Below are 16189 nucleotides of genomic sequence, written 5' to 3'. Positions count from 1 at the left end.
CTGTCTACACTGACTGGCAGCAGCTCTCCAAGGTTTCCGCCAGGGATCTCTTCCAGTCCTACCTGGAGCTGTCATAAACACCCTGCATGGAAAACAGATGCTCTAACAGTGAGCAATGGGAGAAAAGCAATGACAAACCTAGATAGCATCTTAAAAAGCAGAGACATCACCTTGCCAACAAAGGTCCGTATAGTAAAAGCTATGGTTTTCCCAGTAGTGATGTATGGAAGTGAGAGCTGGACCATAAAGAAGGCTGATCGCCGAAGAATTGATGCTTTTGAATTATGGTGCTGGAGGAGACTCTTGAGAGTCCCATGGACTGCAAGAAGATCAAACCTCTCCATTCTGAAGGAAATCAGCCCCGAGTGCTCACTGGAAGGACAGATCCTGAAGCTGAAGCTCCAATACTTTGGCCACCTCAAGAGAAGAAAAGACTCCCTGGAAAAGACCCTGATGCTGGGAAAGATGGAGGGCACAAGGAGAAGGGGATGACAGAGGATGAGATGGTTGGACAGTGTTCTCAAAGCTACCAGCATGAGTTTGACCAAACTGCGGGAGGCAGTGGAAGACAGGAGTGCCTGGCGTGCTCTGGTCCATGGGGTCACGAAGAGTCGGACACAACAACAACAACAAACAGTGAGCAATAACCCTTCCAGGGAAGGATAGCCCACCACTTCCCAAGGCAATTTAGGAAATTCAGCTGGTTGCTTAGACAAAATCTGTGTCCCTACAGTTTCCACCCTTTGGCTCTACCCCTGCCCTCTTAAACAATGGAGAACAAACGTCCTTAAACTACTCCGTAACTGTGTGAACTCTAAAATCAAAGCTAAGCCATTCTCCTTTTTAAGCAAGAAAGTGGCAATTCTGTGATCTCTGTTTAGGAGGGACTTAGTCGCTAACAAACACTACATAAAAACAGACCACATAGCAACAATCCTTTATATTCTTACCTATAGTCCATTCAATGAATACAGTGTGGCATACTTCCAAGCGAGCGTAAATTAGGGTTCAGCTGCAGCCGTTTTATTTAGCAAATCAAAACAGCTGTTTCTGAACAACAGTCAAACTAAAAACAATAGACGAATCTCGCTATTTAGGAACGAACCACACAAAAGCATAGGACACCAAACAATTAGCATTTGCTGTTTAAATGGAATCAGCCCAGCAGCACGCCCAAACTAATCACGCAAGCATTTCAAATAATCTTTCAAAAACGAAAACAGATCGGAGCGCCAGCAGCATCTGTCGAAATAAATAGCGTGGGAATCACACCTGGCAGTGACATCCTGCTGCCGCCACCTGCCCTGCCTGTCTTCCGGTTCCCTGTTGCAAAGGGAGCACGTTGAATCTGAAACTCTGAAAGAGATACCAACCCATTTGAGCCAAGCGGCAAACTTGTGAAGTTCCCACGCTTCCCACCACATGGTAGACCTCTGAAGCCAGAGAAGACGCCATTGCAGAGCAAGGAGTCCAGATGTTGCTCAGAAGCTTCTCAAAACAGGCCGATGATATTTATTCCGCAGCCCAAAGCGACGCTTTGCGGCGCTGAGCAAATCAAAAGCTGCCGGACTGGGACCGCTAAGCTGCGAGTCTGGGTAGTAGCCCACACACGGCCTTATGTCCAAAGAGCCCTCTAATCTGCGTGGCGGCAGCAGCAGCCAATACCACCTTCTGCTTGTTATTTATCCCTGTGTAAAATGAGGTCTTTTAACATCCTGAGATTGCCTTGGTACAGACCCTTGGTATTACTGAGTCGCTCGGATAACACGGCTGTGTGACACTGACCCCTCTGCAGCCTGTTTCCGAGCCAAAGGCCCGTTTCTAAGCAGTTTATGCCTCTCTTTGAATAATGCAAAGGCTGCAACTGTAATAAAATTCAAGTGGGCCTGGTTTACAGCGTGCAAAGGGAGCATCAGAGGACGGCAGCAAACAATCCAAAAACAGGAATTCCTTGGACTTTGGTGGTAGCTTCAAAACACACATATTCTCTGCAACCTTGAAAACACATCACATCAAAGTGTGTGTGTGTGTGTGTGTGTGTGTGTGTAAACTGCTATACAGTGGTACCTCGGGTTAAGAACTTGATTTGTTCTGGAGGTCTGTTCTTAACCTGAAACTGTTCTTAACCTGAAGCACCACTTTAGCTAATGGGGCCTCCCGCTGCCCAATTTCTGTTCTCATCCTGAAGCAAAGTTCTTAACCCGAGGTAATATTTCTGGGTTAGCGGAGTCTGTAACCTGAAGCGTCCGTAACCTGAAGCGTATGTAACCCAAGGTACCACTGTACACTGAATACTCCCCAAATGATAAATGATTTTTTAAAATCTATTTATATCTATATCTATTTATAGAAATTATAGGAGTTTCTAGATCCAATTGCCAAGTCAGGCAGGCGCAAAGAAGGAGGCCTGTCTGACTGAGCAAGTTCTAGAATTGGGTGTGGAAAATAAATAAAATGAGAGGTGTTATTTTTCAAGACATACTGAAAGGAGGCTATATGCCAAGCATTCAGCATGCATATTTAACTAAATGGTGGAACCCTTTGTTTCCCCCACCCAATGGGCATTTTGACCCACAAACCAGGGATTTTATGCTGTGAGATGAATGGTTCACAGGATGAGGAGGCTCTGGCTCCATCCTTGAGCAGCGGGTGGCAGCGGGGGGGGGGGGAGGGAGGGGGAGAAAGGGGAAGATTGGGATGAGGGATCTTTGCTTTGCTTTGTTTTTCTTCTTGTTTTTATTATGCATTGTGCCTTTAGTTTATATTTTGATGCTGTGAGCCACCCTGAGAACTTTGGATGAAGGGCGATATACAAATATAATACACTTAATAAATAAATTGCCCTCTCACAATACAGTGGTACCTCGGGTTACATATGCTTCAGGTTACAGACTCTGCTAACCCAGAAATAGTACCTCAGGTTAAGAACTTTGCTTCAGGATAAGAACAGAAATCGAGCGGTGGCGGCGTGGCAGCAGCAGGAGGCCCCATTAGCTAAAGTGGTGCTTCAGGTTAAAAACAGTTTCAGGTTAAGAACGGACCTCCAGAATGAATTAAGTACTTAACCCGAAGTACCACTGTACTCCCATCTCCCCAATCCCGCAAGACCCAAGAATGCAAAACAAAACATGGGAACTCTCCAAGGTCCTGCAAGTGCTCTGGGTACCATGAATTCATTCCCCCATAGTACTGACTCAGACCAGCAGTCACATGCCTCTTTAGGCCTGTGAGTAGATTTGGATTTTTTTAAAGCAATTGCTGTGGACACCACCCACTCTGGTCATGCCCCCCACCACCACCCAAACCACAGAGACACACAAAGAGAGAGAATGCAGAAAAACTGAGCTTTTCCAAGGGTTCTGGGTAGACGTCAAATTCAGTAGAATTAATCTGACCCAAGAAAACGCAGCTGAAAGAGGAATTAGGAAAGAGCACTGCTCTTTTTTTAAAAAAAAAAAAAGATTGTTTTTGAGTTTTCAAAAGCAGCAGCATTCAAACAATAAAGAAACAAAGAGCAACGAGTGCATGGAGCACATTATCGCAGAGACAATGAAATAAACAGAAGGATCAGTAGACCAGGGGTCAGCAAACTTTTCCAGCAGGGGGCTGGTCCACTGTCCCTCAGACCTTGTGGGGGTCCGGACTATATTTGGCGGGGGGGGGGGGAATACCCCACAAATAACCCAGAGATGCATTTTAAATAAAAGCACACATTCATATAAAAACACGCTAATTCCTGAACCATCCACAGGCCAGATTTAGAAGGCAATTGGGCCGGATCCAACCCCCAGGCCTTAGTTTGCCTCCCCATGCAGTACACTTTGTCAGGCATCACAATAAAATAGATTCATTTCCCCAAACCACAGTGGTACACAACCTATGGTGCATGCGTCCATAGGTTTGTCCATCAATGTCTATGGAGAACAGGTCTACCACTGGCAACATGGAACTGCAAGAAATTGCAGTTCATGATGCATTTCATTCTCACTTACAAAAGGTTCCGAAATAAATGCCCATCCACAAGGATAGTGGAAAGCTACTCACATGAGCCGAGTGGCAGCCACAACCTTGTGTTAAGAAGAAACAACTCTAGAGAACAAGAACATTTTATTAGAGTAGGCAGCATACATCAGCTTCTCTTTGAAAGAGATTGTATTCACCATGGTTCCCTGTTCACAGATAATGGGAAACTATGGTTTGCTATAACTTCATGGTTTGTTTTACTGCTTGATGCAGGAAGGAGCAATGGGGTTGTGTGCAAGTGAACAAACCTCATGCACTTCCTAGTTAATTTAGTCAGTATTTGATCACCCAGACGCAGCCACTGTGTGCTGCTGCTCATAAGGGCAAGATCCAGCTAAGTCATACTCTGAGAGTGGTTGAAATAAATGATTGGCACAAATAAACACTGGCTGTCACCTTAGGAAGATATATGAGGTCTCCCAAGACTTCTCTTATCCCACAATTCTTCTTGCCGAAAGATTTCTTGAGCATCTCAAAAAAGAGCCTCTCCAAGTTGGGTGGATAGACAACAAAAGTGGCAAATGTGGTTCAATATACAGCAAGTTAAAGTGGGGGACACACACCTCTCATTTTGCACATACTGAGCTGTTAAAATTTGACCAGGGAAAACACCTTGGAGTTATGGTGGATATGCACGTAATCCCACTTACATAACCAGAGAGAAAAATAGTATAACAAACTGCTATTTGCTGCAGAATTACAAATGGAAACAAACTTTGATTTTACAAGCAGTGGAAAATGCTCTTCCATTAGAGGCCTAATGCATTTATTTATTTTTTCCTTTTTAAAACGCAACCCTTAAAAATTACAATCCCAGAGGGAAAAGCAGGTTTACAGTGACTGGCTTTTATAGAATTATTAATGTTACCATCATTCAAATGAAGGGAAGATTAGATCAGTCCTAAAGAGCACTGCCCAACAATGGAAGTGTAATTATTAAAAAAGGAAGCTAAACTGTACTTCTAAATTAAATACCTAAAGTGGTATGAACAACATGAAGGCCGGAGGCACAAATCCAACCAAATTCAGTAACAATGAAATGTCCAAACAATCAGAAAATTTAATTCACTGGTAAGCGGCGCCACAAATCCCACTGGGGTATTTACTGAAATATTATATATTTTCTTTCTTTCAGGTCCACAGCAGACCTGTAGACCGGATCTGGAGAACGACAGAAATAAAAGCACTATGCAGCATCGACAGCAAAGTTACAAAGCAGCCATAAAAATAAAAATAAAAGCACACATTGGAAAGGATGCCTAAACAAGGCATATTTTATCTAGCACCGAGAGTGTGGAAGCAGCTGGCTTCCTGAATAAATGATGCCCGATCACTTTGCATACTAGCTATGACATGGCTCTTTCCCCAAAAAAAACCCATTTCATATTTTATCCAGACCAGAGGTGGGAAACTTTTTTCACATTCCCTTTGCTGGTCGAAATTAGCCAGGTGCCAGGTGCATTTTGCAGGTGGCTTTCGACCACTTGTGACCAAGTGAAGATGCCTGGGTACCAGATGGAGCCTGACATCTCCACCATCTGGAGATTCTTGGATCTGAACTGTTTTCACACACTAATACCCCCACCTTGTAGAATTCTATCCGTTATATTTTATATTTTATCAGAAAATGAATTTCTGGAACCAAAATGCTTTTTCTGTGCAGCCTGAGCAGGAGCAGTTGCCATTAAGAAAAAGAGGTTGGAACAGGCTAATAATAATAATAATAATAATAATAATAATTTATTATTTATACCCCGCCCATCTGGCTGAGTTTCTCCAACCACTCTGGGCGGCTTCCAATCAAGTGTTAAAAACAATACAGCATTAAATATTAAAAACTTCCCTAAATAGGGCTGCCTTCAGATGTCTTTTAAAGAGAAGATAGCTGCTTATTTCCTTCACATCTGAAGGAAGGGTGTTCCACAGGGCAGGTGCCACCGAGAAGGCCCTCTGCCTGGTTCCCTGTAACTTGGCTTCTTGCAGTGAGGGAACCACCAGTGGGGCCTTGGCGCTAGACCTCAGTGCCCGTGCAGAACGATGGGGGTGGAGACGCTCCTTCAGGTATACAGGACCGAGGCCCTTTAGGGCTTTAAAGGTCAGCACCAACACTTTCAATTGTGCTTGGAAACGTACTGGGAGCCAATGCAGCCAATCCACATATAACAATAGATATGTGGACTGTCCCTGGATCAAGAGACTATTCTTCCTTTCAGTTCTCAACATCCTTAACTTAGCTCACAGTTGTTCCTGAACTAGCCAGATGTTTAAGAATCAATCAGTCCATCATTTGAAAAATAAAACTTCAGAGCTGTCTTGTTCCAAAATGGCAACTAGACATTCCGTTTTGGCAACCGCAACCATGGTTTAAGGAGCTATTTGGCGCCTAGCTTATACATCTGAGTTTCAAACACTGATTCCCTTCGGAGAGATCTTCTGGGGGCCATGTGCTAACAGTACGCAGGGCCAGATGTGAAGGTGGATGGAGCAATTAATGTAGCTTCCAACTTTGTACAATAGTCTAAATTCCTACATACACACATGGTTCTATTCTCCTTTTAGGCAAGCAGGAAGCATTATCAGAGTTCAAAGGCCAGGTAAAAGCAGTGGCGTAGTGTGGGGGGTGAAGGGGGGGCCGGCCGCACCGGCCGCAACATAGGGGGGGGGGCGCTCGCACTCGCAGCTCTCTGCCCCTACCTGGCTCACTCACTCTCTCTCACTGCAGTTGCTGGCTGTGCGAATCCGATCCGAGCCGCCGGGTCGCCGCCCACTGTGGAGGGGAGGGTGCCAGGCGTGCGGTGCGGTGCGGAGAAAGAGCGAGGGACTATCTGGGGGAGGGACAGTGCAGCGGGGGGGCGCAAATTACTTGCCTTGCCCCGGGTGCTGACAACCCACGCTACGCCACTGGGAAAAAGCACTCAAGGAGGATACCAAGCAGGGCAAGTGGGGGTGTGGATAGGGAAGGGACCTGCCTATTGAGGGCCCAGGGGGGCAGAGAGAGGGGCTTGAAGGGCCATATTTGGCCCCCAGGTCTGACGTTGCCCACCCAAACAACTTGGAACCCAAACACTGCAAACCCGGAAGTAAGTGTTCCGGTTTGCAAACTTTTTTCGGAAGCCGAACATGCTCCGTTTTGAGTGTTACGCTTCCGATTTGAGTGCCACACTTTCGTTTTGAGTATTACGCTGAGGTCTGTCTGTTTTTTGCTATTTATTTTGCATTTTTGTTTTTGTGACTGTGTGGAACCCAGTTCAACTACTGATTGATTGATTGATTGATTGTGTGACTGCAGTACATTGTTTATTGCTTTCATTTTATGGATCAATGGTCTAATTAGATAGTAATATTCATGTTAAATTGCTGTTTCAGGGGTTGCTTTTAAAAGTCTGGAATGGATTAATCCATTTTGCATTACTTTCTATGGGAAAGCACGCCTTGGTTTTGGAATGGATTTCCGGAAAGGATTAAGTTTGAGAACCAAGGTAAGCATCTGATTGGCCACTATGACAACAGGATAATAGACTAGCGGGCCTCATCCAGTAGCTTAAATTTTAAACCACACCCCCCCCACACACTTTTGCTCCTTTTGCAGTGCCATTTTTGTGAACAACTAGACATTGCAACCATGACAGTTGTGATGAGACCGTGAAAGCGAGGGAATTTTTTTATTCAAAGCCACATTGGTAGTAAGCCTTTTTTTTAAAAAAAAAAATCAAGCACTGAAGAAAAAGAAGTAACCACTTAACTCTAAATTAGGCTAATTGCCAAAAACTGTTGCAAATATTCTGCCACTTCATTATACCACGCAGAACATAAGTTTTATTAATTAAACATGCCTAATGAGTTTACACAGCTTAATCATCACTACTACGAGGGGGAACAGCTTTTCGATAGAAAGCCTTTGTACCACTGAAAGAAAAGTGTGTGTGACGTTTCAATCTGGTCCAGGATTCTAAAAGCCTAAGCCAAGGGCAAACAATATGGCAGTTCTGCAGATGCCCTTCAGCTACAGATTCCACCATCCCTGACCCATCCACAGTGACCTTGATGGCTGAAGCTAATTCATTTATGATTTTTTAATTTTCCATATTTGTAAGCTGCCTTTGAGGATTGTCCTTCCAAGGCAGATCTCAATCATAGAATCATAGAATTGTGGAATTAGATAGGACCCCTAGAGTCATCCAGTCTAACCCTCTGCAATGTGGCAATCTCAGCTAAAGCATCCATGACAGATGGCCACATTAAAAATAGTTAACAACTGATAACATTACAAATCACAAAAAATATAAACATCTGAGACACTATATAACTCATATAAAAATCATCACAGCAGCAGGAAGAACCAGTAACAAGCTGACTAAAATAATACAAGTGTGAAAATAGAGAGCATAAAGAGCACATTTTAAAACCACCAGGAGAAAAGTACCAACACAAATATTGACACAAAAGCAGTTTGGATTTCTTTTTAAGTCTTTAATTTTAAAAGTCATTACGGAGCCTTATGTATTGACCTAAGGGGGTCTTTCCACAGGATCACCACAAAATAGGCCCTGTCTTTTGTGTCTGCCATTCTAATACAATCTAATATGGACTAGAGTTGATTCAGCAACTTCCAGGCGGCTGTGCTGTCTGTGGACGATGGGAATTGTAGTGCGAAACATATGGAGGTGTGACAAGTTTTGGAAGGCTGCTATGAGCATTTGCTTTTTCTGATAATATATTCTTTTGCTTTAGAGATAATGCTGGTCAGAAAATCTTTAAAACTGCAAAGAACAAAAGCCTCTTTTGCAAAGCAAAAACAGTCTATGGTGCAGATTAATTCACAAAATCCAGACCACAAGGGTGCCATTGTAACAGATACAACATGCACCTGTGAAAGAGGCTTGCAATTAAATTCAGATGAATCCAGAAATCAGTACGTCGAAAAGGGTCTTACCTTTAATCATGTGCAGATATTGTTAGTCTAGAGGATTGCTATCGAACACCACATAGCTTCCTGCTACGGTTCTTCTCAATTAGGAACAAGCAATCGCTCTCCTTCTTCAATTACACTTCAGAGCAGCTAGACTAGAATGCTGGAAGGCAGGAGCAGACTTGCTTACCAAACCATTGGGCAGAACAGAGCCACACATTCTCCTTAATATCTCCAGAACAACAAAGACTCAAATTTTATGCTAAGATACACCTAAGAATTCCATCTACAAAAAAATCGCAATTATTTGGTTTTCACTCGATTTGAAAGAATGGAAAATGATGTGAAATAAACACAGAGGAAATGTGCTTCTAACAAGGACATAAGAGCATCTCCTCTGAATCACAACAGAAGTTCCCTCCGGCCCATCATCCTATTCTCCCAGTTACTAACTAGATGCCTAAGGGAAGCCCTACAGCAGGACTGGAGGCTCAATATTCATAGGGACAAGGCAGCCTCGTCTCAAAACCAAGGCCAAATACAGAGGGCCATTTTCCAAATGGTAACTGTAAATGGGAAGAACTGCCTCTGATCAAGACAGATGTTGAGGGTGGGAAGGACGCAGGCAAGTGTGCACCAGGGGCCTGGAATCTGACTCAGGAGGTGGGTAAGGTAAAAGGTAAAGGACCCCTGGACAGTTAAGTCCAGTCAAAGGCAACTAGGGGGTTGCTGCGCTCATCTCGCTTTCAGGCCAAGGGAGCCAGTATTTGTCCACAGACAGATTTCCGGGTCATGTGGCCAGCATGACTAAACTGCTACTGGTGCAACGGAACACCATGACGGAAACCAGAGCGCACGGAAATGCCATTTACCTTCCCGCTACAGTGGTGCCTCTTTATCTACTTGCACTGGTGTGCTTTCGAACTGCTAGGTTGGCAGAAGCTGGGACAAAGCAACGGGAGCTCACTGCATTGCGGGGATTCGAACCACCAACCTTCCGCAAGCCCAAGAGGTTCTGACTGTCTTCAGAAGCTGAATTCAAACATGGGGCTTCTTGCGTTAGTTTTAGTGGTTCTAATGCCAACACATCAGTCCAGATTCCTAACGTTCCTTTTACTACACTGCAGTGCCTGTTGCGTTTGGCTTTCTGATCAATACAGCGCCACGTTGCACTCAAATTTAAACAGCGGGAAAGAGCTGTATGCTGTGATACTGCCCCAAAATGTCATCACATGAAACTGCAACGCAGTGCTCCTATGGTTTTCTGAGTTAACGGGGCTGCAAATAAATATTTCCTGGAAATCAATGCTAAACTTCTGCCATGTTCCACTGGATTTCTAGAAGTGGTTTTTTACGTTGTATGAAAGATCACACGAAAGCACAGAAATTAACAAGTGAGGAAATGTCAGGAAAGCAGAATAAAGAGCCGTTGAGCAGCTTTTCTGCTGTGAGAGCCGGTGTTGCAGGGGAGCCTGCAAGAATGAAGTAAAAATTGAGTACAGGGCAAATTGCATGAGTGCTCCAAACCTAGTCACTGTCCTCCCTCATAGTGATGAATGAATAGGAAGGGAACACACAACAGACTCTGCCCATGTGGCTCCAGAAGTCATGCATCTACAGGATCACAGCACAAGAAATACTCTCAGGGTCCTTCTCCAGATGCATGCAAACAAGTCAGGGTATCATCCCGCAATTTTGGAAGAATGTGTGGTAAAACAATCATCTTCAACCCCGGTGTGAAACCTTCTCCAGAGGTCAAGAAAAGGAGAGTAATTTGTTATTAAGCAATCAGTGTTGGACATCAAAAGATCCTCCTGCTGAGCCTTGCTAATAAAAAAATATGCATTAATCACTCTCTACCTCTTCAGGGCAAATGCTCCTCCTACATAGCAGCAAGGGGCTGTCGACCTCCAAGAAGGGTTAATTTGTGAGATAACTATCTCAGCCACCAGAGCAGATAAAAAGCACCTTCTGATTTCATGTCTAATTATGCCCAGGGGTACACTATGAAAACACCCAGATCCATAGCATAAAATCATTTATTTATTTTTTACATCTTAAATATATTCTCTTCTGCTCTGCCTCCCTCCCAAAATGATTTAGATCTAACGACAGCAGCAAAAGGCACTGGATTTTCCTGCACCAACCTCTGTTGTTCCCTCCAGGCTAACTCAAGAGCGCACAGGATTTTGAACTATAAAGGCAGCTCTCGATTTGTCAGGCACAGATTCCCCATGAAGGAACCCTGAAGGGCAAAATATAAAAAGAGGAGATATATCTACTTGCCTAATAGGTTCGGCGCTGGATACTGACTCACGTACTAAAAGTCTCTCTAGGTCTCTCTTAGAGCACACGGGATCTGTTCCACTTCCAGCTCATGCAGGGTCTGAGAGAGCCACTGTGTAAGCAGGAAAGCCAGCCAGAGTGATGCAAGTTACTAGGAAAAGCTGCAGATTTCTGCATATATTATGACGAACCCTTTCCCCGTCTTATAAGAAGGAAAGGCACAAATGTCTTGCGATCCCATCCATTCACCTGCATGTGAAGATGAATCAGCGTATAGGGAGGAGGTTCAAAAAGTCTAGACATGGTGCCTGGAGAACAACTTTCACCTAAATATCAGTAAGACAAAGGAGATGGTGTTGGACTTTTGGAGGAAGAGAGGGGAACTAGCCCCGTTGTATATCAGGGGGTGCTGTGTGGAGAGAGTATCTTCCTTTAAATTCCTGTCTACCTTAGTGAAGACCTCACTTGGAAAATCAATACAACCCAGGCAGTTAGGAAGGCCCAACAGAGGCTCCATTTCCTCAGGGTCTTGCGAAAGAACAATGTCAAACAAAAATTGATGATCTCCTTCTACCGGTCCACAACAGAAAGTGTCCTTTCATTTTATATTACATATTACAGTAATATTACATATTACAGTGTGGTACACTGGTTTGACAGCCACGGACAAGGAGTCCCTACAGAGGGTGGTGAATACAGCGCATGTTATCATGGGCTGTCCCCTGAGTTCGCTAGATGACATCGCGGGAGACCGTTGCCTCAAGAGAGTGAGGAAATTTCTTAGGGACAACTCACACCCCAGCCAGCACCTCTTTAATCTCCTACCTTCAGGCAGGAGATACAGAAGTATAGTCAGCCGCACCAACAGGTTAAAGAACAGTTTTTATCCATGGGCTGTTGGGCTGCTGAATGGGGAAAAAAATAGTGGTGCAATTGAATTCCGACAAGCACACAGAGTGCGTACAAGACTGAGTGTATGGGGGCGGGGCTCGTTTAATTTCACTGCACACAGGTGGTGTAGTGACAATAAAGGTTTATTATTATTATTATTATTATTATTATTATTTATTATTATTAACATTCAAGTTCACTTTTATGGAAGATGCGGAGCCCTTGTTTTCAGCAAGTACATGCTTTAATTATACATCTATAGCCCACCCTGTGTGATGGCCTGGGATTCGGACTCAGAGGCTGAACCAGAGGAATCCCAACCTGCACAGGAGTCCCCGCCTCCAGAACCAGCTGAGCCGGGGCTGGGGCCTGAGCCTGAAGGGTCCTCACCTGTGCTGGATCCTCAGGTGCAGGCACCAGCTGAGTCTGCTCTGGCCCCTGAGGTGATGGAGGACCCATTGCCTGCAGGTGCTCCACTCTCAGCCCCGTCAGGGGAGGAGGAGGTTGTCTCTGGGTCCGGTAACCCTCCAGCCTCTCCTGAGTTGCAGAGGCTCAGGGCAGGAGAGGCGAGACACCTGTGGACCGGGGCCGCCCTATGCCTCGGGGCAGATAAAAGCCAGCCAGCCCCAGTCCCAGGTTGTGGGAGCAACATTGTTGGTAGCCTGTTCCTGCCAGCACCCTGTCCTGCTCTTCTGCCAGAGTCCCTGACCTCGCCCGACTCCTTACCTTGGACCCAGCTTCAGCCTTGACAGACAGCCTACACACCACAACCTCGACCCTGGACTGGACATGGACCTCACTGCACGGTAACCCCTGGGACCAGCACACCCTGTCCCAATAAAGTTACCCCAAGCACTATGTGAATCAAGCTGCATTTCCCAGTAGTGACACAGTAGTGAATTCTCCTTCTCATGCTGTTTCGGTACCATGAGAATGGAGAATCATCAACAACAGTGGCAAGAGTATTTTTAGCCCAGAAATGGAAGCAAGAAGAAATTCCGACGAAAGAAGAATGGCAGATAAAATGAATGGACTACGCAGAATTGGATAAAATGACAGGAAGGATTCGAAACCTGCGGGACCAGAGATTCACAGAAGACTGGGAGAAGCATACGAATTATTTGAAGAGCAACTGTAATCAACAAATTATGTTAGTAGGGCTACAAGAAGTTTTGTAAGGAGAAATCGATGAAACGTTGCAAAGTTGAAAAAGAAGAGAGATATTAGTTATGAGATTTAAATGTAATAGGGAAAGTAAGAAATGTATACTAAGTGATTAGATTGGAAAATTTTCAGATGTGATTGATGGAAGTCAAAGAAACCTGTATAAGATGTAAAAGTATGTTTAATTACTGTTGAAAATGATATGTTAAAAAACTAATAAAAATTTATATATTAAAAAAAGAGAGAATGGAGAATCGATGTATGAAGGGTGGAATTATATGGAAAGATTTACAGAAGTGGCATCCCTCCATACCAGTCTCTGAAGCTCCTTCCAAGTCGTCCTGTCCCTACCATGAGGTTCCTTCCATTCCTGGGTTACTAGATTAAGTGGAAAGAAGCCACGGGGGGGGGGGGGGGGAGAGAGAGAGAGAGAGAGAGAGAGAGAGAGAGAGAGAACTTCCCCTGCTGCTTCCAGTAAGTGTGAATGAAGCTGAACACATCCCCACCCTTATCAACACCTCCAGCGTGTTTAGAAACAGAGATAAATTTGACACTAATGAAGCCATGCTGATGTGAATAGCTGGGGGGGGGGGCACAAGCCATGAACCCTCCAATAGTGTGTGAAATCAGCCAGGCATTGGCTTTCAGCCACTTGTGACCAAGTGAAGATGGCTGGGTACCAGAATGGCACCTGACATCTCCACCATCTAGAGATCCTTGGACCTGAACTGTAGAATTCTATCAGTTACATTTTAGCTGCACAATCGGAAAATGAATTTCTGGAACCAAAGTGCTTTTTCTTTGCAGCCTGAGCAGGAGCAGTCGCCATTAAGAAAAAGAGGTCAGAACAGGGCAATATATGTGTGGACTGTCCCTGGATCAAGTGGCTTTTCTTCTTTAAGTTCTCAGAGCTCTTAATCTAGCTCAGGGGTCAGCAAACTTTTTCAGCAGGGGGCCGGTCCACTGTCCCTCAGACCTTGTCGGGGGCCGGACAAATAACCCAGAGATGCGTTTTAAATAAAAGGACACATTTTACTCTTGTAAAAGCACAATTTAGAAGGTGATTGGGCCGGATCTGGCCCCCGGGCCTTAGTTTGCCTACCCATGATCTAGCTCAAGGTTGTCATCTGAACTAGCCAGATGTTTAACTGAGAATCAACCAGTCCATCATTTGAAAAATAAGAGTTTAGAGCTTTCTTGCCCCCCCATGGCAACTAGACATTCAGTTTTGGCAACTGCAACCTTGATTTAAGAGCCATTTGGCCTCTAGTTTATGTATCTGAATTTCTAACACTGTTCACCACACACACACAAACTTTTTGCTATGCTCAAAGACGGTAATTTAAACCCTGCCTTGGTTGGATTCAGCCCACAGTCTCCATCTCTCCCTGCAGATTCACTCAGTGCCTGAAATTGAAGGCAACTATACCTGTGAGAGCTGGACCATAAAGAAGGCTGATAGCCGAAGAATTGATGCTTTTGAATTATGGTGCTGGAGGAGACTCTTGAGAGTCCCATGGACTGCAAGAAGATCAAACCTATCCATTCTTAAGGAAATCAGCCCTGAGTGCTCACTAGAAGGACAGATCGTGAAGCTGAGGCTCCAATACTTTGGCCACCTCATGAGAAGAGAAGACTCCCTGGAAAAGACCCTGATGTTGGGAAAGATGGAGGGCACAAGGAGAAGGGGATGACAGAGGATGAGATGGTTGGACAGTGTTCTCAAAGCTACCAGCATGAGTTTGAGCAAACTGTGGGAGGCAGTGGAAGACAGGAGTGCCTGGTGTGCTCTGGTGCATGGGGTCACGAAGAGTCGGACACAACTAAACGACTAAACAACAACATACCTGAAAAGTTTGCGTGAATCATGAGAAAAGACAGAGCAGTGTGTTAAGTGCTGCCCATCATCCAGCTCCTTCTGAGTGGGTGATGCTGAGGTGGCATCTCCCTCCTCCTAACAGATACTGGGGAGGCTATGGAAAAATCCTCTTGCTCCGATGGGAGAAGACACAGCAGCCTTTCAGATAAGCACATTCAAGAGGAGAACATGTAAAGGCAAGAGTATGTCCTCAAGCGGTCAATTAGTCTGTGAGAAGCACAGAAAGCAGCTCTTAACAAAAACGATGTGGATTATGGTGGTAGATGAATTCACCAAGCTCACTGTCACTGGAGAGGCAATTCCCAAAAATGCCCTAATCTAGTCTGCCAATTTCAAATCTCATCAGCCCCACCAAAATGTCCAGCAGTCAGGGATCATGGGAGCTAGAGTCTGACAACATCTGGAAGGCATCGCATTGGGGAAGGCTGGTATTAATGCATCACTTGCATTTAATCTCATTTTCATACAAAAATATTTCTTACACGTACTTGTAGGGTTTTAAAAATATTTCATACTGCCAATGAAAGAAAGAGTGAATTAACGGTTGTTCCCTGGAAGTATATGTTAGGCAGATTTCAATATCTCCTTAATGTCCTGGGACTCTGGAAATTTGCCTCTCAGCTCTTTTCCACAGTCGTTTTTCCAGAATCCCCAAGACGGCCAAAGCAGTAAAGGAAGAAATGACCGTGAGATTGAGAGAAGCCCAACAGGAAGCTCCCATTTCTACCTATTATGTTAGCAAAGCCAAAGTTGCTGTTCTTTAAGTGCCTCCATCCATGAACATGGACTTGAGCAAAGAAAGAGAAGGCACATCTCTGCCCCAAGGAGTTTACAATACTAGAGATTGTTGCAGGGGAGACAAGAGGGGAAGTGAGAGGGGCTAGAGCATTGGGGGGGAGGGGAATGGGAACTAATTTAGGACTAATCCACACTTAACTTTTGGCCCGCAATTTTCAGGCACAGGTCTGCGGTTTAACGCTCCATGTCTGAGCATTTGGTTTTGTTTTGCCCCGAGCTTTCCCCACGAAAACCCACTC

At 44.7% G+C, this 16189-nt stretch overlaps 1 protein-coding gene across 16 annotated transcripts in view; it reads right to left on the bottom strand.

Moving 5' to 3' along the window:
* PLCH1 (phospholipase C eta 1) overlaps positions 1-16189 on the bottom strand; it is a 140160-nt gene that overhangs the window by 78833 nt on the left and 45138 nt on the right. Inside the window, exons 1-2 of one of the 16 annotated variants that reach the window (XM_083442552.1) lie at positions 11219-11335; positions 8957-9095 (exon numbers count right to left, since the gene is read on the bottom strand). The exons of 14 other annotated variants lie outside the window; for them this stretch is intronic. In XM_083442552.1, the coding sequence (XP_083298678.1) occupies positions 8957-8966 (10 nt within the window). In that variant the 5' untranslated portion in view covers positions 8967-9095; positions 11219-11335. Of the gene's footprint in view, positions 1-8956; positions 9096-11218; positions 11339-16189 lie in introns of those variants that run through there. One more of the 16 variants, XM_083442538.1, reaches the window with a different exon arrangement.

The sequence above is a fragment of the Podarcis tiliguerta genome (genome assembly GCF_965153285.1).
Source record: "Podarcis tiliguerta genome assembly, chromosome: 5".
Classification (NCBI taxonomy): domain Eukaryota; kingdom Metazoa; phylum Chordata; class Lepidosauria; order Squamata; family Lacertidae; genus Podarcis; species Podarcis tiliguerta.
Note: the sequence above shows the minus strand (reverse complement) of the source record. Positions and strands in the feature narration are given on the sequence as shown.